Source organism: Melospiza georgiana, chromosome 5, assembly GCF_028018845.1.
Source record: "Melospiza georgiana isolate bMelGeo1 chromosome 5, bMelGeo1.pri, whole genome shotgun sequence".
Lineage (NCBI taxonomy): Eukaryota > Metazoa > Chordata > Aves > Passeriformes > Passerellidae > Melospiza > Melospiza georgiana.
Genome location: NC_080434.1, coordinates 20747083 through 20773964, shown reverse-complemented (window position 1 = coordinate 20773964; position 26882 = coordinate 20747083). Strand labels below are relative to the sequence as shown.

At 43.7% G+C, this 26882-nt stretch overlaps 1 protein-coding gene across 7 annotated transcripts in view; it reads right to left on the bottom strand.

The window, feature by feature from the left end:
• Positions 1–26882, bottom strand: part of EPHA5 (EPH receptor A5) — a 192951-nt gene that overhangs the window by 55188 nt on the left and 110881 nt on the right. For 6 of the 7 annotated variants that reach the window (XM_058024732.1, XM_058024735.1, XM_058024734.1 and 3 more), the window contains exon 5: positions 25857–26192. The exons of the other annotated variant lie outside the window; for it this stretch is intronic. In XM_058024732.1, the coding sequence (XP_057880715.1) occupies positions 25857–26192 (336 nt within the window). The remainder of the gene's footprint in view (positions 1–25856; positions 26193–26882) is intronic. 7 annotated transcript variants of the gene reach the window in all.

The window sequence follows — 26882 nt, the reverse complement described above, 5'->3', positions numbered from 1 at the left end:
TAATGCTTAGTAGAATAAAATGCTAATTATAGTTGAAGAGAAACCAGTGTTATCAGGTGAACAATCACTGTACCAAGACAAAACAAATAATCCAGTTTCTACTTTTTATGGTCTATCTAATGCTCTCTGCAGGCCAATTACTTTTGCCTTGGTATTTTTCACTCTGGCAGAAACAACAGCTAATGGCTCCCCATCTTACTCAGTCCCAAAGCCATAACCTTTATCTGTTATTATATAACCAAACAAAATGTTATAATTAATGCACTTAATAAAATCAGGTAAAATTGAAGAAAATAAACCTGTATTAGAAGAGTAGCCACAAGACAAGTAACTCTGGTTACACTTCAAAAGCCTCGTAAATTGTAATTTTTCACTCAGTTTCTAATTTCTTGCTCAGGCCTTTGGTGACTTCAGCATTTGAAGCAAGACTTGCCTTATTCACCAAGTCACACTAAAGGCATTGCAAAAATTGCAGGCGGCTTCAAGCAGTAGGTTAATTTAAAAAATATAGATATGTTAGTTAAAAGAGAAACACTGAAAGGAGAAGGAAGAAAAATGCTTCCACTGTATTATCTCTTCATTTCTACATAGGAACTTTTAGGGCAACACCCAGTGGCTCTCTTAAGGGCACTTTTACTGTGAGCATTACACCTGGGTCAGAACTTAGGATTTAAGTTATAACTTGTCTTTCATGCTGCAATTTTTCATATCCCAAAGTGCACTCAAGTTTGTCTGATAATGGATTTCAAAACTCTTTGTCCCTTGAGAACAAAGAGTTGCAAACCATGCCTGGTTAGTTAGGCAAACAGGTTGGGCCCCAAGTTTGCAGGTGTTTGCAAGTGTTTTTGAAAACTGAGTCCAGGGAATGAAAGGTCCTTGTACTAAGTAGCATTAAATGCTATTTATATTCTATCTGAGATCTTTTGTAGGACTTCAATCCTGCACAGACCCTAAATAAGGCAAAGAGGTAAATTTTAGCCCCAGGATTAGATTAAATCCAAACACCTTGCCAAATAGGAGCCAAACCCTAAAACATCGTTCATATATGGAGATCATTTTCTTTTGAATGATTCTTCAAAGCATCTCTTGTGTAGATGGGGACTTCATGTTGGTCCTTTTCACACACCAAATACCAAAATGAGAACACAATCTTCAAACTGCTTTGGCAATGATGTATAATATTTCTTCACAACATCTACGTTCCAAGATGAGCCCCTGAGGTGCCAGGTCTTAGATCTCTTTGCAGTCTGAATTGACATTTTGAATGCCTCTGAAACCTGAGGTGGCCTGACCTGCACCTTGAAACAAAACAGGTCAAACAGGAGAGAGGAACCCAACTGAAGCACTCCATGGCCCTGACAGAAGGCGGGGCCCTATTTCTGTAATATGAATCCATGACTAACCCAAGCAACCAGATCTGTCTCATTTGAAAAGGGGTGGTCTTTCAGGTGGCTCCCATCCTGCTTCCTCTAAGATTCAACACAACTCCTTAAGCTCGACACCAGGACATGACTTGACACCCAAGCTGGTCATGGCCAAGGTGCTCCCAAGACCTTGCTGCCTCCCAGCTGGACAGAAGATTGGGTTAATGAAAAGTGAAACCCCAGTTGGGTGCCTAATTGTGTTGAAGAGCCTGTTCTTTCTTTGACAAAGCTTTCCTCAGAGAACTTCTTTCTAGGCTTCTAATCCTTGGACCTAAGACACCAGAAAAATCCCTTTGCTAAAGGCAAAGAGAGCAGTGGGGATGCTGTGCTTTTGTGGACACCATGAACCAATGCTTTTAATTACCAGCCCTCCCACTACAGAGAAGTGCTCTTGTGTTGGTAAACACAAACCAGGGAAAACACTTTCAATTCATACTCACATTAGAGAAATAACAGAAGCAATCTGCATGCAATTTGCATTAGCACAGGGGTGATGGCTCATCTCACTTCTGATCTCTGTTAACAGCTCAGGAGATCTGTGTGGCTAAGCACCAATGTAGTCTAAGGCCACAAGACCTACTGTGCCCCAAAACTCAGTGTTCTTGCAGTAACTGAAGTGTGTTTAGGGCAAGGAGAGGTGTGTGCACACTAAATTCAATAATTCAAGGCTTTCTTTTCTCTGAGTGTTTCCTAAAGGAGCTTGCAAGAGAATCAGCAAAAAGAAAAAACAGAGGAAACTACAGCAACAAGCTAACATCAAGCGACCCACCCATAAGGACCTACTGCTTCTTATGGTAAATCTTTAGATGAACACTCGATATTTTGCTACTCCTGTAAAATGGTTTTAAAATAACAGATAGCAACAAGTGCCTTGCTGCATGTGAAAAATCACTACTGAAATCCTTCCTGCAATAATCTGTGTTATAAAAATGTGTCTGCAAAATATTCTTTGTTATTAAGACCAAGTACTGATTATTGACATATAAATTATGAAAACAAATCCAAAGCTTTAAATGTTTGAATGTAGTCTTTTCCTCTTAATTGAAATATGTTGTTAATTTTGAGACAGCAGGATTCAATACATATTCCTTGAAGGACAGTGGATGCAACTAGTGAAAGCTTTGCCATTCACAAAGTATTTTACTGTTAGAGAATATTTCTAAGACTCACCTACCTAAGTGCCTACTTTTGTGGAAGCAACCCAGGAAGGTGTAGCAACAGCTCACCTCTCTCTTGCTGACTACATGAGAGTTTCCAAAATTCACCACTTACACAAAAAACAAACAAATAATTTCTACAAAATCTACCATAAGGAAGTTACTTTGTTTCAGGGCTATCATATATTAAAACTGCAACAGGATTACAAACAAAGCCCAAAGACACCAGAAAATCTAGGCACTAAACTACAGGGCCTTTGGGGTAAGACTGCCTTGTCATTCCTCATGTGCACACCACCCCATATAGAACAGAGCCAGAATATTCAATGATGCCTATCATATATCACTGCCATCTCAAAGAAACACATAACCTTTGGCAAAGCTCTTAAAAGCACATGGTTTCAAAAAATAAATTGGATTCTTGCCATTTGCCTTCTGTTTACTGAGTTGCACGGACACGCTCTTGGCTCCTGCCAATCATGGATGGGAGATGTGAACTCTTGAAGAATGGAAGCTGCCTGCAGATCCACAAAACTGGCAGGCACGAGGCCTGAGGAAAACATGACCAGATATCACAAGAGAAAATTGTGTAATATTGAGCCCACTCATCTCAAAGGAGGGGAAGTATTTCCTCCAGCTTGTTCATCAACAAACACATTCAAGTCCTTAGCAGGAATATTGGTACACAACAGTTTTAAGGAATTTTAAGGATTCTGTATAATGAAGGCTACAAAGAGCACCATTATCTGTAACAACAATCAAGGTAATTTTTTTCTCTTGAAACCTGGAGGCTTGCAAACACTCGCCTGTATTTTGCAGGGTGCAAAGTCCCTTTTGTACAGATACAGGCTGTTTAGAAAAAATAATTCAAAAAACTGGCCTGACAAGACTGGCCCTGACCACAGCTCATTGTTTGAAATTTTTTTTTCAATTGTCAGGCCTAAAATACATTCATTTGTATTTACAGCAGCATCAGCCCTGTGTCCTGCAGAGCCAGTTCCTATTAAGCTCCAATTTACTGTGATCCTCAGAAGGGAGAGGAAGACATTAGGGCATCACAAGTTGCCTCGGCTTAGGAAAAAGAGGCATCCCTGATATCCCTAGCAGGTACTTGCACTCAAGGCCAATGTGTATCTGAGACAAATATTTGTTGGAGCAGGGAAGAGAGCATGAAGAAATATCTTCCCATAGGGTGCAGATCCAGAGGAAATTGCAATACTTGATTTTATTTTTCTAGCGCCTCTGGAAATCAAGATAGTACGTTTTTCTGAAAGCTGGAGAACAGATTGTGGTTAAGACCAGAGCAAGATTTCTTCACACCACAGAAAAGCTGTAATTTCCCTATATTCCATTAGTGGTTTAGTTGTGAAGCCTAAGAATAAATACTATTGACTTACAAGACTCCCATAAATTCACTCCTAGCAAGGTGATAAGGACTCCAGCTCTGATCCATCAAAGCATTTTTGGAAAATGCTTAATTTTAAGTGCATGAGCGCTACCACTACTGTCAGCATTTTGCTGGATCGTAGCCACAGGGCTCAGCATTTTGCCGTAGAATTCTCATTATTGAGTACATTTATCAGACTAGCTTCCACCACACTAACCAAGGAGTGCCTTCCCTATCTTTAGTACCCTCATATCTGATTTGCATTTAAGGAAAAACTTCCTTTTAAAAGCCACACACCATTAAGAGCAAAACAAGCCAAACCACAGCTACTGAATTAAATGTAAAATGTGCCAGTTCCTGCTCTCTAGCATCTCACCTTCTTAATTCCTAAATTGACTCCTTCCTTTGTACAAGACTTGCTGCGTCCCTTTTCTAGCTGTTATCAAACTCTAAACCCAGCAAATTCATAAACCATTTTTAAATTGTGTGGGAAATTTCTGTCTCTGCCAAGCCTGCCACTCTGTATGATACAGCAATCAGTCTTGCTGATGAATTCTAGCATTAAAGCCAAATTACTGAACACTCTAGTGAAATTAGGGGCAGCCAAATTAATTCCTTATGTTTCCACTTGAAGAACAGCTACTGAAGAGGTGCATCAGGTCAGAGTGAAGAATAGCCAAAGTACTTAACTCCCACTGTAGCTTGTTTTTGACTTCCTATGGTGTTTGGTCCCTCTGAATACCACCACTGTTCATATCTCACCTTTCATTCAGAAATGGGAGAACAGCATGAGCCCACCACTTGTCACAGGACCCTGAGCTGGTCACAGCTTTTTAGAACCACAATCCAGACCTCTTCCATAAGTGATTTCCCCAGTGAAGACTGGAAGGCTTGAAATAAAATTCTTAAAAACAAATAAAAATATATCAAACAGGTAATACTGGATCAAACCCCTAAATCAGCAAAACCTCAAAATTACTAGAGCTGAAATTGAAAGGTGTATGTACCTGTGATTATATAAAACCCTTGGTTTGAGACTGACAGTGGCTTTTCTGGATCAGAGCAAATGCTGCCTAGGCTTCTACTGTTTCTAAGGGAAATGGCAGACAAATAAAAAAATCTAACAGATCTCACTGTTGCTGCCAGCTGGGACATCCTACTCAGTCTTTTGGCACTTAAGTGTGATCACGGGCAGTGTTAGTCCTAAAATCTCAGGTTCCAAACATTGAGATGAAGCTAACCACCCAAGTCAACACAAATCCAAGTTTTACTACAGGTGCTTGGGAAAACACCTCTTCATACTATCAAGTGAAATTTGTGTACCTTAAGCTTCCTAAAGCTTTTCCTTCACACCCCTGCAGTGTGAAACGTGAGCATGTAATGCCCCTTTGGAAGGAAGGAAAAAGATGAAGCTTCACAGATGGTCTGAGTTGGAAGAGACCTGAAAGATAACCCAGTTCCAAGCCCAATGCCATGGGCAGGGACACTTTCCAATAGACCAGGTTACCCAGAGCCTCATCCAGCCTGGCCTTGAACACTGCTGGGGAGGTCACAACCACTTCTCTGGGCAGCTGCTGCCAGTGCCTCAACACCCTCACTGTAAATTTTTTTCCTTATATCTAGTCTGAACCTACCCTCTCACAGTCTTAAGGCATTATCCCTTGTCCTATCCTTAAAGTCCCCTGTAAAATCCCTCTCCAGCTTTCTTGTAGGCCCCCTTTGGGCCCTGGATGGGGCTGTAAGGTCTTCCCAGAGGTTTTCTCTCGCTGGCTCTGACATCAAACTGGTAGGAATGGGATGAGAGGAGTTTCTTCTCCCCTTCAAGTCAGCAGAGTGTGACCTCCTGTGCACCCTCCCACACAGAGTGTCCTGCCATGCCCTGCTCCCTCCTGGTCACTCGCAGTTCTCCCTGGGGCCGCTCTTTTTGGCCGCTCTTTTCCTGGCCCCACCGACTCATCAGCTGCTCCTGTACACACTGTGGGCTTCTGGTGGGTCTCGGCAATCCTCAGGGGCGTCCCTGGCTCAGCAGACCTTCCTGTACATCCTGATGCCCTGCTCTGCTGTGGAATGCACCCTGTCCGTGCTGTTTGCTTTGGCAAGTCCTCGACCCATGGCTTCCCAGCAGGTGAAATGATTTATCAGGTCCTTGGGGAGAAGGAGGGAGCACTTGAGGGAGCTCTAGACCATGCCACATTCTGGATGTCAGGAAAAACACAGTGCATTTTTATGGAATCCAAGAGGGAACTGGAGAAAACCCGCAAGTTAGGAAGGCTGCAAACAGAGACTGTTCTGTCCTGGGGAAAAGGAGACTGAAAGAGAATATGAGTCTCCAAATAAGTAAAAGGCTTCCCATGACATTGTAGAAAGATGGAGGAAACACAAGTTTCACTCTCTCTGGAGCAAGACCAGCACAGTAATGAAGCACTGGAAAAATATCACCCAGTGAACCTGTGGCCTCTGTGGAGGTTTTAAAGCAGATTAGATGAGCACATCCTGAGATCCTTCCAGACACAAGGCTCTACAGAGGCACCTGGCTATCACAAGGTAAGTGATAAAAATATAAAGGATCTTGAAAGGCAGAGATCCAAGAGACATACATGTGCCATTTACTAGCTTGTAGTGCCATTTACTAGCTAGCTTGTTTGTGCCAGGAGACATGATGGAAAAATCTAAATTGCTGAAAATGGCCAGTCACACAAAAGGATGGCACTGGGATAAAAGCATCAGACCAGAGGAAACAATACTCTGCTTTCTGGCTCTGCCAGAGATTCCTAGTATGACCATGGGCAAGTCACTTCATCTTTCTGTGCTGTTATTTGTGCAATGAAGATAATGATAATTCCTTTATCTGTACAGACTTGAGGGGCAGCAACTAACTATTCAGGTGCTGCCAGCACAATCTTTGCTTTGGCCTGCAGGCACTGCCGTAAGGCAAATAAAGAAAAGAAGGAATACCTGCAAGCATTACTCTTGACAGCTGGTTTCTTCTGTTTAAATCACAAGCAACTTGGTGATGTCACACTGAGCTCAAACACAGAACAAAACCCCTACGTGAGTGACAAAGAGGAAAATTGTGGGGAAATTTGTGGCAAAGGCTTGTTTCCATAATTTAATAACTCTCTCCAACTTCTGTTTCCAAGTGGAGGCACTAGTTCTGTGCTTAAAGACAAGCACTGTGCAAAATTGCTTTGCTGAGGGAGAACTGCAGAGTTCGCGACCGAGCAACACAAGCTCAGGATGAACACCAACCTTTAGAAAGGGATAAATGCAGCTGCATATGAAAGCATGGCTTTTGACTCTCCCACCCTGCAGAGGCATCACTTTTCTGCAGGAAGCAAATACAGACTCTTCTGACAAAATACAGCAGGCTTTTTCAGTCCAGTTAGTTTCTGAATGTGTTGATTTAGAGACAAACTCAAGAATATGCCAGAATGTTTTTAACATGAAAACCCAATTTAGGGACTCTCTAATCCAATTTTTCCCCTTACTGCTGACAGGATATGTCCTAAGCCCTTGTCTACTTAACTGGGTCACCACAGGCTGTGGAGGTCAGTGCAATGCAATGGTACCAGGAGAACAGCCTGGACATCTGAGGGGGGTGGGATTGCCCCCCAGAAGCTAATGGTCCCAGCAGAGATTCTGGCTGTTTCATTTGGTAGCTGCACATGCACTCTCTAATGTATCCCGAGGCTTCGGTGACATCGTCTCATTCGGCATTCCCATGACATTGTAGAAAGATGGAGGAAACACAAGTTTCACTGCATCCAGATTCCTCTCTGGGTTCACAACCACTCTAACAGGATTTGGTTTTGGCAAGTTCTCCTTATACTGCTCACTTGCTTCCCCTCAGCTTTGTGACTGTCAGAAGAGAAAAGGGCATTTTAACATCAGTCACTGTGGGTTCCTCCTTCTGACAGGTTTCTTGGCTCTCTTCTCCAACCAGGGAATGACTTGGATAGATGTAAGGAAGTGCCCTAGTCCTTCCAATTTTCTCATCTTCATCTTTATTCAGTGAGTGGACTAGACCACCAAAAGACTTACTGAGAATTAAAATACATGTATGTATGTCACCATAGATGCAATACCTAAAACACTTGCCTGTTTGGTAGCACCCTGCACATTTGTGACTCTCCTTCGACCAATCTTTATGCTGCAAGTGCTCACTGCATCTAGTGGCTGGCTGAAATTGTGCCTTGAGGACGTCTGAAAGTAGTCAAAGCAGCAGATGACAGGATGGCATGGATACTAGAGCTCACTGCACCAACACCAGCTGCTCACAGGCATTTGCCTGTCGCCTTCACAGGACTGTGATGATGTTAGCTGCCACTTGCTCTTGGAAAAAAGCAGCTTCCAGCACCACTGAGAATTACCCACCCAGTACAGATGGGAGCTCATGAAGGTTTTCCTTCAGACGATGCCTTGAGTCAGGGGTATCATTTCAAGATCAGACATATACAACAGTTTGCATGGGTCCAGGGCTCAGGCTGCTGAGATTGAGCAGACAGAAATCAAACCATACGGGTTTTCCACTATTCTGTTCCCCAGGTTGTTGCCTATTACCATGGCTCTCTCTCCCTAAATGTTCCCTGCATAAATGTGAGACTATAACAGTAAGTGGCATTAAAAACGTGAATGATGAATGCCATGCATCAGGCAGGATGATTAAATAACTATGTGTAGATTCTGGGGCATATTAGCTTCTCTGCCTTCTGACATGATAATTGATCATTCCTAATCTATAGCAGAAACAAAACAGAGATTACCTCCTCTCAAACAATTCAGCTTCTATTCTCCTTTGTTCATTCCCCCAGCCCCTCCCTCCCACAAGGGGGAAGCCCATTAACTAGCTCTAACTGTTTTTAATTCCGTGGTATTGAAAATGGGATCCTAGCAATGCACGTAATTGATCCCATTTCACAGGACTGCCTTCCAAGGAGCAGCAAAGGTGAAGCATTCACATTATCAAGGTCACTGCAGTGAATGCAAGAATAACAAAGACTTGGATTTGCATCAGGATTCAATTACAGTGAAGTATACAAATGTTGCTAGACTGCCCCCCCAAAATGAGGAGTTCTCTAGGAGAGCTATACACGGCTAAGCAGAATTAATAAAAAGAATAACATTTTAAATGGTTTTGTTAAAACCCTGTACAAATACAGTGGACTCAAACAGAATGTGTTTTATGTTCATTTAACTTGAATTTGTAAATTTATAGGCAGCAGGTAAAGCAAGATAATTTTAAATCAATATACCTAGATCTTAAGGCCAAAAGAGATCATTTAGCCCTCCCACAAAACACCACTGACTTTTCATCTTCCTTTAAATCAATAACAGTTCACTCCTGAGGGCAGATCACCAAACTTCACCACACAGTAACTTGCTGCTCCATCATGCCACTTGGTTAAAAGAATAAAACATCTTAAGATATAACTGAACTTTGTTCTAGAAATTAGTACTAAAGAAAAAAAATTTGTTTTAAAAAAATCAATATAACAGTTACTGAGAGCATGAAAAACAAAAGAGAAAAGGACAATTTTAAATATAGATGTAGACGCATGCACACTTCCATAAGCCTTTAGGAAAAAAAATATCAAGGAGAGCCTGAAGAAAGGATGCATGCTTCAAGTGTAGTTTTTAAATCTTGAAGTCTGCCAGTAAATTTCCAAGCAATTTGGCAACATTTATCAGTTCATAAAAATTACAAAAAAGCGTTATTTTACAAGGCCTGCAGATACTGAACTATCACATCTGATCAGTGGGAACTGCCCATATGCATTTTTATGCTCTATAGCACTGCAGTGTACAGAATTCAGCTCTGTGGATTACCCTCCTATGGGCCTGTTTCTATCAGTGAAGAATGCATCTGAGGAAAGAAATAAATTTTGCCCAGTGTTATCATCCACTTGAACTATCACATAGCTAAGAAAACAGAAAAAAAAAAATAAATTCCATCCAGTCATTCAACTGCCAAGCAACTGCTTGCAGAGACTGCTTACTTTGTGTGGTTTTCAATCACTTCATTAACTGTACTCCAACCAAAATTACTCAAAAGCCATTAATGCCAGTCTAACTTCTTGTGCATCACTCTGATAAGAAGTTCATATTACTTACTTCCTTCTGCAGCTAAATGGAAAGAATGCTGACCACACAGGCACATCTTACCTTGTATCTCAAGAAAGACACTGCTATCATCCTTGCATGGTTTCCAGTGGCTGGTTTGTCTGGTGTCTGCTGCATAAATATGGACCACAAGTTCCCTCTGGATCACCAGGATGCTGCTCATTTTAAAGCTGCTTCAGCTAGCTGCATTCTCTTTTGTTTATTCTAAGACTATGGCCTTTAAAGTCTGGATGTGACATTTAAAAGGCCCAGTAAATGCCATGAACCTTGTCTAACACAGCAGTGTATTATGATCTCAGTGATCTAATTCTTGAGATAATCTCTTTACTAACAAGACCCAGGATGGCCACTATGATAAAGCTCTAGGAACTCAAAAAATATCTCAGTCAGTGACCCAATTATAAATCTGGTGTTCTGCTTCATCTTTTCCTCAGTAAGGCATGTCAAATCACATACTACAACTATATACTGAATGACCTGGGTAAAAGGATTTTCAGAATGTGGGGAAGACTCTGAACTGATAAAACAACAAAAATCAGAATGATGGCACTTTCATGCACAAGATAATCTTGCTTCCTCAATACTCTGGGGAAAAAATTATGTTTAGAGCCAAAATTTCTAGAGCCCAAACAGAAACACAAGAGCAGCTGTGAAGACATCCAGAGAAAGAAGTGTGGTGATCAAACCTACCTGAGACAACAGGCCCTTCCTTGCATTTATCTATTTGAGAAGCTACTCACTTCATCAAAAGTAGCTTCCACACAAGCAAGACAAGAATTTGATCCACTATAGGAAGGCAAAATAAAATACATCCCTCCAAAGTACTGAATTAGCTAAAGAAATGAATGAAACAGAAGACCACTTGGACATACGGTCAGCTGCAGGTTAACACAGAGAAAATCTGCCCTTCCCTTTTGGAAGAGATCCTATTTATGGTCTTGTACTTCAGTTCTTCATCAGGAAGGACTTGAATGTACACCAGGATTCAATCTCTAATCCTGTATTCCTGTGCAGAGCTCTAAAAAGCAGTCAAGATCCATGGAGACTAAAGGAAGGACACAATAAATACGTTACATTTATGCCTCCACCTCGAATCCAGCAAAGCAGAGTGCCACTAGACCCTGGTGACTTTTGGTCTCTCCCTGGCCCTGCTCATGAACTGATGGGTGACCTTGGGAAATCACTTCACTCTCTTTTGCAGCCTATAAATGCAAGTGCAGCAGGGACACTCCTGCTGCTCACACAGCACTACCAGGCCTGCAGTTGACATCTTCCACTGCAGCATGTACACTCTCATCTTTGGTGGCAGTCTTAAGCCTGTGGTTGAAACAATCTCTCCCCTGAGATCTTATTTCCCCATTCCTTCCCAAACACTTAATTAAAAAGCCCCAAGTGATGAGTTTCTAGCTATGATCTTTTGCTGAAAATCATCTTCCCTTGGCAAGTTGTTCCTATCTTATTCCTAGACACAACTTCCAGGCTTATGCCTGCAATATGCTGCTTCTACCTAGACTTTCTTTGATGGGCTGACAAGGGGACATGTTTAATTCCCTACAACAATATTTTTTTCCATTCAAGGTGGCAGACCCCTGTGCCTGTGACATGTATCTGGAGTTACTTCACAGGCCTTTTCTCAGGGGCTCCCAAGAGTCGAGGTTTCTCTCCTCCAATGCTGGCATGCAGAAATACCCTGCACAACAGAGCACAAATGGAACGCTCCTCTCTCCTGGACCTAATCCCTTTATTTCTGTATTTATTTTTTAATGTGTGTAAGTAAAGCAGGCAGAGGTGAATATTGCAGCCAGCAAGAGGTAAACCTCTGGAAATGCACAAATATGAGGAACCCACAATATTATTGCAGCAGGGCTATGGAAACCATCTGGTGCCTCACCAAGTGTTCTCCAGCACCTGATGTTACAACTGCTTGGATGATGGGAGCATCTCTGACAGGCTCTTAAGTCTCCTAAACTAGATTAATCTATATGCAGCATACAGCAAAGCTACAGATACTTCCTAATGGTCTGAAGTGCCAACTTCCATGATAAATATATGCATCCTATGTGCAATTATGCCTGCATCTTAACAGCATTGAGATGGCTGCAAGATACTAATTACCAAATAAGAATTTGGCAATTATACTCCATCATACCTTCCTCCTGACACAGCCACTTTTAAATAAACAAGGATTTGTTTTCAGCATAACCAAAGAAAGAGGAGTTTTCTCCTTTGCTTTGTTCTAGCTTACCAAGTGTGATCGTGGAATGAAAGAAGAGAAAAAAAATTCCATTTGCTGAAGTACTGCCACTGCTTCACTGAAGCCATTTCACTGCTGTTTAAGAAACACTGTTAACCCTTTTAGGAATCAGGGGGAGGAACAATGTTACCTGAAACAGAAGCAATCTCACTAGCCAATCCCTTCTATTCTCCAGCCAGAATTTCAGTGTTTGTCATGAACTGTCTGCACACTTACCTTTAATTACCAATACCACCAGATCCAAAGTATTGCCCGTTTCTCTAACGCTGCTGTTGTTAGACAAAACCTCTTACCTGTACCATCTATGGAGATACTGGAAAGCAGCTTACACCACAACTAAAGAGTACAGAGAAGCTTCTTTCTGAGGGATGTAATGAGAGAATTGTGCCAGTGCCACTCAGACATGGAGGCACTGTCCTTACAGCGAAGTCAGTGGCAAAGTCCCTGGTTTACTACAGTGCAGAGGGAATTAAGCCAGAGCTGAGCAATTGATGTATCTCCCCTTTGAGTGTTACCTCCTGACACAAAAATAAATGGGCATTATGGTCATCTGAATAAGAAGCTGTTTAGGTGAGATTATAGCAAGGATAACTCAAACCATTCTATGATTCTAAGTGTGAGAATCTGCGGCAATGTGAAAGGATGCGCTGATGACAGCAATATTTTCCCACTATTCATGCAGCATGGAGACAAATATTGTGATCTGTCTCTGTCTGCCTTTTCTGGAGTGCCATTTTATGACACAGTTAATAAAATTAGCAAAAAAAAAAAAAAAAAAAAAAGGAAAAGCAACAGCCCTGTAACGCAGCAATTGCAAATGATCTTTGACTTTCATCTTGTAAGAGGAGTACCAGAGACCTGTGTTTGACCCCTTTTTATGTGATGGGGGAAGGTGGAAGGGAACTTGGAGTAACCATCTAAAAATAAAAGTGTGCAAATGATGCCATGATGTACAACTATTTTGTTTACCATAATCCTTAGCCAAAGATTTATCACCGTGCTCTTAAAACATGCTGTACATCTTTTCGTTCATCTTCTCACCCCTACTTTCCCTTCTAATTGGAAGTCAGTCTGTGAAATGTAATTAAAGCTCTCATAAATACTGCCAGCAAGTGCACCCTTTTTCATCCAAGCAACTACTAACATCTCTGAGAAGACCTCATCAACTTGTAATAGAATACAGACTAATGTATCTTCTCACACACCCCACTCAGGATAGGGAAGTCAATCTTTCCACCTTCCACATAATTAAAGTCGTCCACATTATGTACTTTTCCTTCACCACTCCCTCCCCTTCTCTGACACATGTATTACCTTGTCATCAGCTGCTTTCTTTTCATTTAATTTATTCTGTTTCTACTCACTGAGCAAAATCCAGTATTTTCGAGAAGACCTGGAGCAGTCCTAGGCATCTGCTCAGTACCAGGTCTCTTCTATTAGAAGACAGCACTTTCAACTCTCCTTTAAGAGGGATTATTTCCTGCAATCTACAGAGTTTATTCATGCCTGGGAGTGAAAAAACCGACCCTTTTCCATTCACAGTAAATGACTGTGACATTAACAATGAAATTCAATGGTACTTCAAAGACTCCTATGGGCCCTAAAGGTTGTGCAAGGCAGCCTGGGGACTGAATAAAGCCCAGTTAACCCAACAGGTGGCTTCATTTGCTCTGTGAAAAATAGCTGCTGCTTCTCTTGGAGAGGAAAACACTCCTCTACTCAGCCAAACAGCAGCTGTAAAATTGTCTGACTTGCGGCATCTCTAAAGTTTTCAAGCACCCTCATGGCAAAGGGAGAAGGCGGCTGGTGAGCTTGCCAAAGCTCTCCTCCTGCTAGGGCAAAGTGCACAGAACTTCCACGGGCCACTGGATCATGAGCCATGTGCATGCCTCATCCCCAGGATCATTACTTCTGTGAGGCAGAGTAGCTGGAGATGGAGACAGGGAGGCAGGAGACCTGATGGTTCCATACCCCTGATATTTGTAGGTTCTCCCATCCAGACCCTGGCACAGCCCCCCAGGGCACCTGCTTGGGGCTCAGCCCTGGGCACCAGGGAGCAGAGGCAGTGTGACCCCAGAGCCTGACACAGCCCCTGGCTGGGAGGCAGCACCTCACCAGTCCCTGGCAGATGGGCTCCTGATCCAGGCTGAAAAGTTGAAGAGAGGAAGAGAAACCGGGAGGAGCCCCTGAAATCTCTGCTAAAGTGCTCAAGTGGATAAACACAGCGCCAGTGTCTTTAGCAGTTTATTCCTGCTATCACTTGATTTTGTTAAGTGCTTTTTTTGGACCCTCATCAGTGAACAGCTGCCAAGTCACTCTAAATACTATTACTGTCAGAGGCCAAATAAAACCCAACTGTATTTACTGAACAGGTAGCAATTGCTCTCTTGCTAGATACCAAATCAAAACGAGCAGGATTTTAGTTACATTTAATCGCCTGGTCACTGGAATTTGTAACAGCTTGGAATGGACACTGTCACATTATTAACAGCTCCCTTTCTAGAAGACAAAGCACAGTTCACCGAGCAGATGTATTGAAGGCAACACCTTGCACTCAGCTGGACTTGGATCAAAGATTGTCTCTCCTGACAGAAGGTGCAAAAGAGGAAAGGAGGAAATTTTCACTATTGCAAGCAATTAAGACTGGAACCAAAGGGGCCCCCTGTCACACATTTCCCCAAGCTATTCAGCACACTTTAGCTCACTAAATGCTTTGGATAAATACACTGTTGTCTGACATTTCTATCTCTAATGCTGCAGTGAAACTGAAACCACATTCAGAAAAAGCAATCCCAAACCCAACAGCCCATCTCCAGTGGACTCTGGCCAGCTCCCTCTTTCTGCTCTTAAGTTAGTTTGGCAAACAGGTTAGGAAACATTTCCAACTCACCTTAGTGCTCCAGCCCTACGGAAAGAGTTCAGCAGGGGCAAGGAGCAGCAAGAAGAGTCCCAGTCCTGGTGTGTGTCCTCTGGCCTGTCACACCACACCTCCATGCCCAGTTCCCCCATTAATGAACCAGATGCCTGAAAAACCTCCCTGATTAAGGCAATGCATAAAGTTTTAGGAATCGAAATAGCAGTTTACTGACATTAGGTATCCCTTCCTATGATGCTGTATCCATCAGGTCTGCATACAAGAGAGCTGAGCCAACTTGCATTAATTTGCATAATGACTATGTATTTAACTTCCCCATTTTGCCCTTAATGAAGAACAGGACACTGTACAAACTGAATTTAAAATAGCAGTTCTCATTCACTGACCAATATCAGAAGACAGAGGAAGAGTGTGAGGCCACAACAGATGCACAATTGTTACTAGAGCACAAAAAACATTATCAACTGACTACTTTATGGAGGATTTGTTTTGCTCTATAGAGATGTTCTGCAGGGGTTGCAAATAGCACTTAAAGCCCTCAGGACTATTTAACTCTGGCAGAAGTCCCCCTTGAAGCTTAAGCCAACATATAGCAGAGGGTTTGGTGCAACACCTCTGTGCAAGGCACCGGGCATTCTGTCCTTCATGGACACCCAGCTTTGCTAGTTGCTGTCTGCAGTTTTGGAAAAGGTGGAGATAGGTCTGTGCCCTCATGTGCATCCTTACCCAGTCACCCTCCAGTTCCTTTCCATGTCCTAGCAGGGGCTGAGTTGCAGCTGGGACAGAGGGATGCACAATAAATTAAATAACCCAGTCATTTCTGCAGTGATAGTCTTCCAGTTTACTGAACTGGGTGAGAGCACCTCTCTGTGGAAACTGTCCTTGCATGGCCAGGTGTTTAAAGGCTCAGGCCATAAGTCTCCAACAAGGACAGCAAACAATTTCATGCTCTTGGTGGCACCCCTCAGGAGAACAAGGCAGAACCATGGAGTTTCATGGCTTAATGATCCAAGCAGGAGCCCATTGTGGGGAAGGCAGAGCTCTGGAGATGACAGGATAATGTGTGGTGCAGATCAGCCCCCCTGTAATAAGCCACACTAATGCTGAACTGTGTGCAAGGCAACTCAGGAAACAGAATAATTAATAATCTACTTGGCTGAGCAGCACTTTCTCTCTTTGGATTGAGGCAGACTGCAGAAAGTTGGAAAGAAGCTACAAAGAAATGGCACACAGGGTCCCATAAACCCTTGCAAACCTAAGGAGGAAGGGAAAGCCCAGTTTTGTGCTTTTACCTGATTCAACTTTGCTTCCTTGTGCCTCCTGTAGGGGCAGAGAGCAAAGCGGCACAAGATTTGCACAAGCACGGTGGGAAATTGTGCTGTGTATTCCTGCAAAGGCAGTGAGCAGTGCTGGTGCCCTCCACTGGCATTTTCCACCTAATTCTCCAAATTTGCTTTTGAGGCATTGTTCTCTCTCTGCAGAGCCCAGGGGCCAGATGCAAAAGGCTCCTTGTACCACCCTGCACACCCAACCACCTCTGGCCAAAACCCACAGGGCAGATTTGGTCAGATGCATAAGAGAATTTGCTGTTTTTTCCATCCATTTCCCCAGACCAGCGCTCTCTCCATGGTTTGCCAAAGCACTTAGAGGATCAGCCCAGCGTGGTTGGCCCCTCTGCACAAAGAGCAGTGGCTCAGCACAGTTCCCTGCACTGCAGCAGACAAACCCTCACCCAGCACCACCATAGCCCATGGGTGCTCCGCTTCGATTCGTGCAGGGCCTTTTGATCAGAGCTTGTATTCTTAGAAATTGCCAAGCCTGAAAAAAGAGGAAAATAAATAAATAATAACACTTCCCTTCTGGTGATTTCTATTGTACTGATCTAGCTGGAAATCCCATTAGTTACTTGCTTTTGATCAGGACTGCTCCTCCAGGACCAGGAGATGCAGCAAGCATTCCATCACGCTGGCAAAAGAGCACATCTGAAGTGTGTTTTAATTAAAACCTTCCAGCTCTTGAGCTTTTTGTAGTATTTGCATGCAGCTGAACTTTGACCCAGCTGCTGTGGAAGAAATATAATTTATTGCTGGGTTGTCTGTCACCTCAGTGCTACTCTCGCCTCTTCAGATAGAGCTCTCCCCTCTCTGTCCCCACAGTGGGGAAAGAAAGGGCAGTAATCTGGAAAAAAGTACTAGCCAGTCCTACTACTTCTATTACATTAGCCCTTTGCAAGTAATGCAAGTGTCAGAAGTAGCATTTTGGAAATCTTTCAAGGAATGAGCAAGGGATTTGCTGTAGAAATATATTGTAATAGCAACCACAACAGAAAACATGGAAAAAACATTCCAAGCCTCACTGAAACAACACCTCTCCAGTGAGAAGCAATCCAGGGGAGAAAAGCATTTCAGCCTGATACTATAAACACTAACTGGGAACCTGTAATTCATGCACACTGAGAGCTGGAGCTCAGTTCTGATACAGCAAAATCCTTCCTGGGATACAGAAGTCAGCTTGCTGTGTGGGTGCAGACACCAGGCACAACAGCAGCCAAGGGAAAAAAATCTGGCCATATGAACAAATAAATATTACAAACTGCTTACTAAAGAAGGGTCATGCTCATGGCAAAAGAAATCAGACAGAAAGAAGAAGGGACCAGAGAACTGCTGGGTGGCCTTGCAGCACAGAGAGCCACCCTCTTCAAATGTGGGCCCCATTAGGCAGCAATTCGGCACAAGGACACGAAAAGCGGAAGGCACCTGAAGTGTCTGAGCTTTACCAAGCTCTCACAGATACCCACAAGGGTGTGTAACCTCTGTGTCCTGTCCAGCACGTGTCCTGCATGGTCATACACAAATGCACAGAATCACAGAACCACTAGGTTGGAAGAGACCCTCAAGATCCTTGAGTCCAACCCATCCCCTAAAACCTCAAATAAACCATGGCAACCTCAAATAAACCACGGCACCCACACTGCCATGTATGTACTTACACCTTCACACTCCGACAAAGTCATTTGATTAGCATGATGGGTGCATGGGAGAAGAGAAATGCCCTGTGAAGCTGCCATACCCTGAGCAGCACAGCTTCTGCCATACCCTGAGCAGCTGTACCTTCTTATAGCTCAGCTCTTCAATGCACAACCACTGAAACACAAATGTCCAAACTCCTGTTTCCTCCACTGTTATATTTAGTGTTTGAGGGAGATTACCATAAAGAGCTTACTTGTTTTGCTACTGCAGACAGAGAACAAGTTGTTTTATTAAATGCCTGCAAGTCCACTGCTATTTCTCTAACAGCACTGAAAGTAGTTTTACATTCGTTTTTGGCTATTTTGGAGTCCTGATGTCTTAAGAGTACTCTCCACAGTATCATTTATGCAGACTGTTAAAAATGTAAAACTACTTTTAATGCTAAAATCAGAGAAATAACATAGGAGACAATAGAATTACCAGCTTGCAGACTGAGATTAAAGAGCTGAATGGGACTTTATCAGCAGAGAAATTTAAAAGCAACATTCATGGGGGAAAAAAAAAATCGATAAGTTGATGTCATCTGGGCAGTGGAACCATTTCAGATGCTTTACTTTTGGACTCTGCCAGGTACTGTGCTCAGCACAATACAAAGAAAACTCCCTGGCCTTGAAGAACGTGTTTTAAGGGGGTTAGAATTAGATTAGTATAAGATTACTTGGCAATGCTTTAAAAATATGCCAGTAAAATGGGAAATAAGATTTTAAACCAGCTCTATCACTCTTGTAATGTAACATGAGTAATGCCCTGCAAAAACACAAGTTTCTTAAAGCTCTGACCTTGTGAAGTTCTTACTACACATAATTGCAGCATGGCCTGCTGTATGCTTTTTGGAAAAAAGTCAGTATTTGCTACTCATACACCACTAAAAACCTGGTTTCAGATTGCCCAAGGTTGCCCAATATCTGCTACTTTACCCCAAGCCTGAGGTGATGTTGCTGCTGGGGATTCTGGTGGCTCGGGGATGTTACAGAGCAGCGTCAATCCTGCTGGTTGCAGCATCTCAAGCCAAATATTTGGGCAACTCTTTCTCCCTCACACCCATCTGCATGGCACCATGTGGGTGCAGGCCATGGATTCATGTTCCCCAGGTACAACCCAGGATTTGCTTTTTGTACCTCATGCCTCACACATAGCTCATTTTGAAGAGGACTAATTGCTTCACCATAAAGATGTTTTGTCTCACTGCCACTGGGAGATGGTAAAACCTGCACCCTTCTGCACAATAGACAATGTGACACAATAGACAAGCTCATTATGAGATCTTCAGCATCCTTCTTTTTCCCTTTTTCAGGAGGAGGGTGGATAGAGACAACTACTTCTTACTATTTTTATTTTCATCTATAAATAAGATGTTTTAATTTCATGTCAAAATTGAAATGATGCAGGAAAATGGCTTTTATTTCATCTTTTAATGTCCTTATATATCAACAATAGGGTTGTCTCACATACTTCCAGAAAAAATTACCTCTAACTAAAAGTCATATTGTAATTTGGGGATTTTTTTTTTCATATTCCAAAGACTTGTCTCAGTATTTAAGCATGTATTTCTAATATGTGAAGTATAACAAAAAGACTTATAACAACTATGAAAAAGTAGCAATTACCAATAGGGGAGTTGTAAATAAAAGTGTAAAATATTAATTTGATCTATAATTCATTTGGTAGCAGACATCCAGCCATCTGGGCTGGGGTGAACTCATGGCTCTGGAATAGAATGCTGGATGAAGATTTTGCATTCAGTATAAATGCAGCCATTACCAAAAAACAACAACAACAAGAAATTCAAACAACCAACCTTTTGTACAGCACCAGCTTTCAGGTTTTACTTTGCCAGTGTGTTTGCTTTTCACAGCCTGTGATTGCATGCTCAGATTGCATGAGATTGTGCTTCAAAAATATACCAAAACACTTCTTGAAGCTGATTACCAGCATATGCGTGGAACTTCACAAATGAAATTATTCTCTTTCTGGCTGAACCTTCACTGGCAGATCAACACTAATTTTCACATCTCCCTGAGCATGAAGGGTGTTCACAGCCAGCAGAAAGATCTTGCTGCAAGGGGCAGTGCAGGGTGCACTCAGCTTTAAATAGAGACTGTGGTCTCTGAGGCAGTACAGTTTACCCGCACATATTAAAATACTCCTGTATTCACCAATCCTGGTATGGAAGACATTCTTTCCTTTAGGATAACATTGTTCTAGCTTAAATGCTGCAATACCTGGGTTAACACGCTGGAAGCCAGAGCTGCATCTCTAAATGGCAGTGCTTTCCACAGAGATGGGCAATTGCAAACCTTAAAACCTCTATTTATGCCACTAATAGCTCCTCTCTGGCCAGTGTCAATCTAAAGCAGAGTTTAAACTACCAGGCATGCCAAATTCATAAAGGATTGCCTGCAGCCGTTAGAATTTTCTCAGAGCCCATAAAATAATTAGACAAATTCATGTGAGAAAAATCCATTAAGGGCTATAAAGCACAAAGAAGTGTTCCCTGGAGGTTGGAGAAAGCTCTAAGGAAGCCCAGGATGTGTGTGCATCCTGCTCTTAGCCCTTCTATGGTTCCACTAGTGACCATTGCTGGGAAGGTGGAGCAGCCCAGTGGATCAGGTATGGTTACAATGGATGTTTAAAGGCAAGCCCTGCCTAACAAGCTGGCTGTGGAAAGGCAATTTTTCAGAAGCAAGCATCTGCTTAAGCTTTTGCAGACCTTGGGCTAGCAGTTCTGGCTGAAAAGTAGAGCTGCAAGACCATCTTGCTTCTTGTGTGAGATGATGGAACATGATGCCTCTACTGCAGCATCCCCTTGGAAATTTTCTGCTATTCCTGAAGAAAATAAGTAAACTGCTCCCTTCCTCACGCCAAACCAAACCAAACAAACCTGTGAAGACTTCAGAGTTGGAAGGATCAGACCCTGAATGTTACAGGACTTGAACCCATCAATTCTCAAAGGCAATCTCTGGAAATGAGGTTCCCAACTCTTGCCTCATTTCTGATGTCTTCTTCCCAGACAGTGCAGGGCTGCAGTCTCTTGGTTTAAAGAGCATGCAGATACTGATGCAAGATTGCAGCAAGCTCTATGTTGCAGGTTTCCCTTTCCAAATAGCTCTTGGCTGCTTTTCAAAGAATGTACACCTCCTGACTGCTATGGAAAACACCTTCTCCCTTGCTGCCCTCCACTGCAGCATCCCAGCCTGTGCAATCAAAGGAAGGACCGTGGTTTTCAGCACACCTCCCCACTCCAAGAACCTTCTAGCTGCTCCAAGCATCTAGTGGTTTTTGGTCAAGTAGGAACCCAGCCACACCTCCCAGACAGCACTACAGGTTGCCAGGTTCTGTCCTCCAACACCTTTGCTTAAAAAGCAAAGCTGCTCCACAGGATGCAACTTCTATCTCTGGTTTGGCCTCAGACACGCAGACTTCTTGAGGCATTAGACATATTAACTCCTTCTCTGTTAGCAGACACATCTGTACCTTTCTTCTCCTCTTTGCCCAGAAGGAGGGCAAAAATATGATACAGGTCACAGAAGGGGTTTGAACAGTGGCTTCTGACTTTTCAAACAGAAAGCAGGCAGGGGGTTTATCTAAAAACACACACAGAGAAGGTCTTTAAGTGCAAAGGAGTCTGTGGCATCTGGGATGCCGGCAGGAGAACTGCCCCACTCTCATACCCCCCACCTCCAGGCCAGCTCTGCGCCTGAAGCCATTCCCAGCATGGGACTTGCTGACATCAAAAGCAAAGAAAATTGCTTGGCTGTTTAGGCTGGCTTAAAGTGAATACTCCTGGCAGGTTTTAAGCCTAGAAAGGTTTTAAACATTGCATCTTTCCAGTGTGCTCCTGCAATGATACGATGAGTGTGCAGGCAACCGTGAATCAAAACTGCTTGCTCCCTATGGACCCATTAGGAGACACGCCTCTGACCAGGACGTCATGGTGCTGTACACAGGGCAGATAAGGTGAGAGACCTCAAGGGAGAAGCTCATCTCTGTCCAGAGTGACAGCACACCTTAATCATCCAGCCTGGTGAAAGCACTGAGAAAAAAAAAAAAAAAAGTCATGCAGTTGTCACTTGAAAAGCAAACTTCAGTATTAGCAGTACACACAGACTGCTCTGTGGGAGCCATTTAAATAGGACGAGGTTTCAAAAATATGAAAACTTGAGCAAAACCGTGAGCAAGGGAAGGATGGCCAACTCCATCCTATCATTGGCACTTATGAATTATTCACTGTGCTCCAGCCCACGTGCACCAGGCACACTTTTTAACACACTGTGAGACTGCATTCCCTGCCACCTGTGCTGGGAAGTCCCTTGGACATGTATTTTGCAGCAATGCCATAAGGGAAAAGCATGCTTGGGTCAACTCCTGTGCCTACAAAGGGAAGAAGGTCCTCTGTCTGCCTGCTGCACCTCTAGGGTAGCCACAATGGAGGCCAGCACAATTTCTATGTCTCATGGCTGGTGGCATTGCTCTTCCTTTCTAGACAAATGTTTTCCAGCAGAAAAACACCAGCAAAATCCCACAGAAACAACAGAGGTTTGCAGATTGCAAGAGGTTACAGGAAAACTAGTTCTGTATTTGGAGCCTAAGGCACTGCGTCCTGCATGGATCAGCCCCATCCCAAGAACTGCAAGGTCCCCAAGGCCTGGGGGAACAGAAGAATGCTGGGGTCACCAATGGAGATTAGCAATTGGCCTCTTCTTGTGCACAAAAGTTTACTGTTCCCTCTCTCTATTTCCAAATCTGATCTCAAAAGTTTGGAGTAAAATTACATCAGTCTGAAAATGCCAGATGGATTGCGAGCGCCAAGTCTTTTACTCATTATTTAAATAGAGGAGAGAAGAAGGGGGACAAACTATTTTGGAGAGAACCACTATTTTTTTTTTCAGGAAGGAATCCCTTTGAGAGCCTAACCCAGAGGTGGTTTCTGCTGCCAAAAGCTGCCATACCCAGAAGAGGTGGTGCACATGAAGACTCACTGCCTGCACATTCTTTGCAGCTCTGAAATGAGCATGGTCTTCTTGGGATGGACAAAAGCCAAACCAACAAAACAGACCCTGGCATTTCTCTGCAGTGCTGGGTTACTGAATATGTGCCAGCAGGACTCCAGCAGCCAGACCTATCCCACGGCATGCAATTTTTCAATTTCCTGCAGCCAACAGATCTTGTAGCAGGATTTCTCCTACTGCTGCAGTTGGCCTTGTGTCACTGATTCAACTTCATTAACCAGCCTCTGTGAAAATATAATCACCATCAGAAAAACTGTGCAAAGGAAAAGATGAGGCACAAGAGCTGCACCTCTTAGAGATTATTCCAGGGGGAAGATGAGTGGCTTGAGACACACTGAAGCCAGATGTGCCCTGCCTACTCTTTACTGTTGAAGTCAGTCTTTATATTCAGAATCACTGGACATGGAGCACTCCATTACTTGCCTCAAAAGATATTTTTTGGAGGCACCTTAAAAAAACAAATTCTCACTTCCCATGCTTGGCAGTTAGGTTTGCAAAGTCCCTCTTTCCATCTGCTTTATTTCTGGCATGGGCACACCGATGACGGCCCAGGGGAGCGCTGAAAGAGCACATCACAGGGAAGCCCATTTGATGCTACAGCTCCAGCAGACAGGCCTGGCTCAGCTCACAAATGCATGTTGGGACCAGCCAGAGAGACAAGGAAACACAGTCACCACGGCTTTCTTTACACTGCAGTTTGGTAGAACCTCCTGTTGAACCAACCATGAGAGCACACAGGTGCAATTTCTACATCCCACAGCGTATCAAACACCCACGGCTTGATCTGCTAATATCTCCTGTGATTGTGGCTCCACTAAAATAAACAGGGAGACTTAACCAGAAGCTACACTCACCCACTTGTCCTTAGCACGGGACACATTTGTCACAGGTTTCCCATTTCCTCTAAGAGACCTTCCAATACAAAGCTGCAGGTGATAACTGTGCAAGGGGATCATTCTTGGCCTGAGGCACAGAGATGCAGCTACATGGATAAATTCTGCTGCAGCTCTGGAGAGTTTGGGACATAAGTCACAAACCAGGACCTTTTCCTCACTGATCAGAGAGGTATCATCTCCTCATGCACAGCTACATTTACTGAGATTTATGTGGATTTAACAACACATGTCAGGGAAAATCCAGTGGCAGCAATGAAGTACCAAGCAAACCCACTAACAGGAAAATAGACTTCTTCCAACAGCAGAGTTACTGGCAGCAGCCTTCACAACAGGAAAACAGTAAACAGCATTAGGACCGTGACACCCACTGATCTGCACTAAACAGGTGCCTTTAATGGGTGTCATACTGCTGTCCTCTAATATTCCTCCAGCAGATTCCATGCCACATCTATCAGCAGCACTCCCAGCATGCCTCTATTTCCTCTCCTCAAGAAACATATGAATGATCTGTCCAACACTTCAACAATCCAGTTTAATTACCAGGACAGGTATCTGCACTTCCTCGCTGCTGGCTGCCAAGCCTGTGCACGCACACCTGGGTGGCAGGAATGAGATGCAGCCCTGCTCCAGCTAGTGTTTTTCTGTTCCACAGTGAGGATCTGCCAATCTGCATCCAGCTGTCACACTGAATTGCCCACTGGGTTTCCTGGCTGAACCTTGTCTGGAGGAGGCAGGGGGTGGCTCCAGTGATCTGGCAGCACAGTCCTCACAGTCTCCAACGCCACCTGTTAACAGTCCTGGAAGGGCTTCATGGTGGATAAATGCCACTAAATTAAATGGCAGGAAGCAAGCCAGATAGGAAAAGGAAGAGACCCTAAAACACAGAGCATTAGGGAGCAGAGAAGGATGGTCAGTCTCCAGAGCTTTACAGAAGTTGTGTGATGTGTCTGGTGCGTTGATGCACACAGAAGGAAAAGTAACAATGTTCTTGCCTCCCATCATACCTCCAAGTGACAGGGGACAATGGCAACTCCATGCCTGTGTCCAGGGACAGGTCATTTCAACTTCTGGGCAAAGGAAGGGCAGAATGATTAGAGCCCTGGACAAAGGAATAAACCAGTCTACATGATCTCTGTCTGTACAGTGCAAACCAAGAATAACACAGTATGAGTGAAATCCTAGCCCTACTTGGTCAGGGAAGCAGTGACAATGTACCATACCTCATCAGCCTGAACCCAGTCACTTTAGCATCACAGTGTAGAAGAGGGATTAAATTTCCTGAAGTCATTAAAACCAATTTTCTTAGGGTAACTGTTTGTAAAGTTTAGATGTTTTAGCCATTTTTAATCAAAATGGCCTCTTAGAAATTTCCCTTTCCCAACAGGAAGGACAGCCGTTTTTTCCTGGTTTAGTGGATGGATACACCAACATGCGAAAAAGTGGAGGTACCACCAAATAGCCTAGTGTAAAAGGAAAAGTCACAAATCCTAAAAATGTGTTCTGCTGAAAGGAAACATACTGAAGACTACAGTAATTATAACCTATGAGACAAGCACTGCCCACCTCCCACCCCCCATACTTGAAGAGGCCATAGTCCAGCCCTCCATCCTGGAGACTTCCACCCATTCCAAAGGGAGGTCTGCACTGGGTCTGACTGGCTCAAGCTCCCACCCCAGACATTGCCCCAGGTTGAAGATCCACTTACCTGCCTGGTTTGTGGTTACATTTACAGACACAAACTGCCGGGCTCCGGGGTTCTGGTCGGACACTCCGTTCACTGCCTCAATTTCAAAGGTATAGTTTGTATGAGCAAGCAGATCCACCATCATGACAGAGGTGTTTTTCAGGCCGGTTTGCTGGGGGAGGTACCTGACATGACCGCCACACGCCTCACACAGACCCGAGTGTGAGCTGCACTTCTTGCATGCAATATAATAAGACACATCTTTCCTTCCACCAGTATCAGCAGGGGGAATCCATTCCAGAAAGACACTAGTCTCGTTAACATTTGAGATGGCACTCCGAGGAGCAGAGGGGGGTCCTGGTTTGCAAAGTGAGAAAAACACATGGTAAAAACAGTATCATCAGTCATCCTGCTTGCTACTACTCTCTAGGCTGAAAAGAGATGCCCCCCTTGCTCATGGGGACCATTTGCAACAACACCTGAAGAACTGGGAAAGCAGGGATTTGTTTTGAGCACCTTGCTCAAGAGATCTGTGTTGGGATGCAGTCATCTGAGTGGGAGGACAGGACACAGGGCTGGCTGAAGCCCACGAGGAGGAGCACTGCACCCTGGGGCATTGTCTCCGGTGCTCTCCTTGCTCTTCCTGTGAAGGGATTAGCAAGCCTTTGCCCTGTTCAAGTTCCTGTTGGCTTCACTAGGGGCAAGATTCCTCCTCCTCACCCCGCTGCCCCTGTACCACTAACCCCTAGGTCCTTAAAAAAGGACACACACTGGGGTTTTCACACCACCCAGGTATTCAATTCAGATGCCAAATGTTTCCTCTGTATGCAGCTGCCTCTTCCCATCAGCCATTTGGCAGCAGTGAAACCAAAGCTTAGCTATCCAAATCGCACTTAAGCGAGATGCTCAGTGTAGCCCAAAGCAGATGGTGATCTACACGGGCCACTGGAGGCACAGCTGTGTCCAGCCACTCCATGGCAGCCCTCCTGGTCCTGCCAGGCTGGTTACCCACGCCACACTTGCTTACTTTGCCAAGCCTCCCTGCTC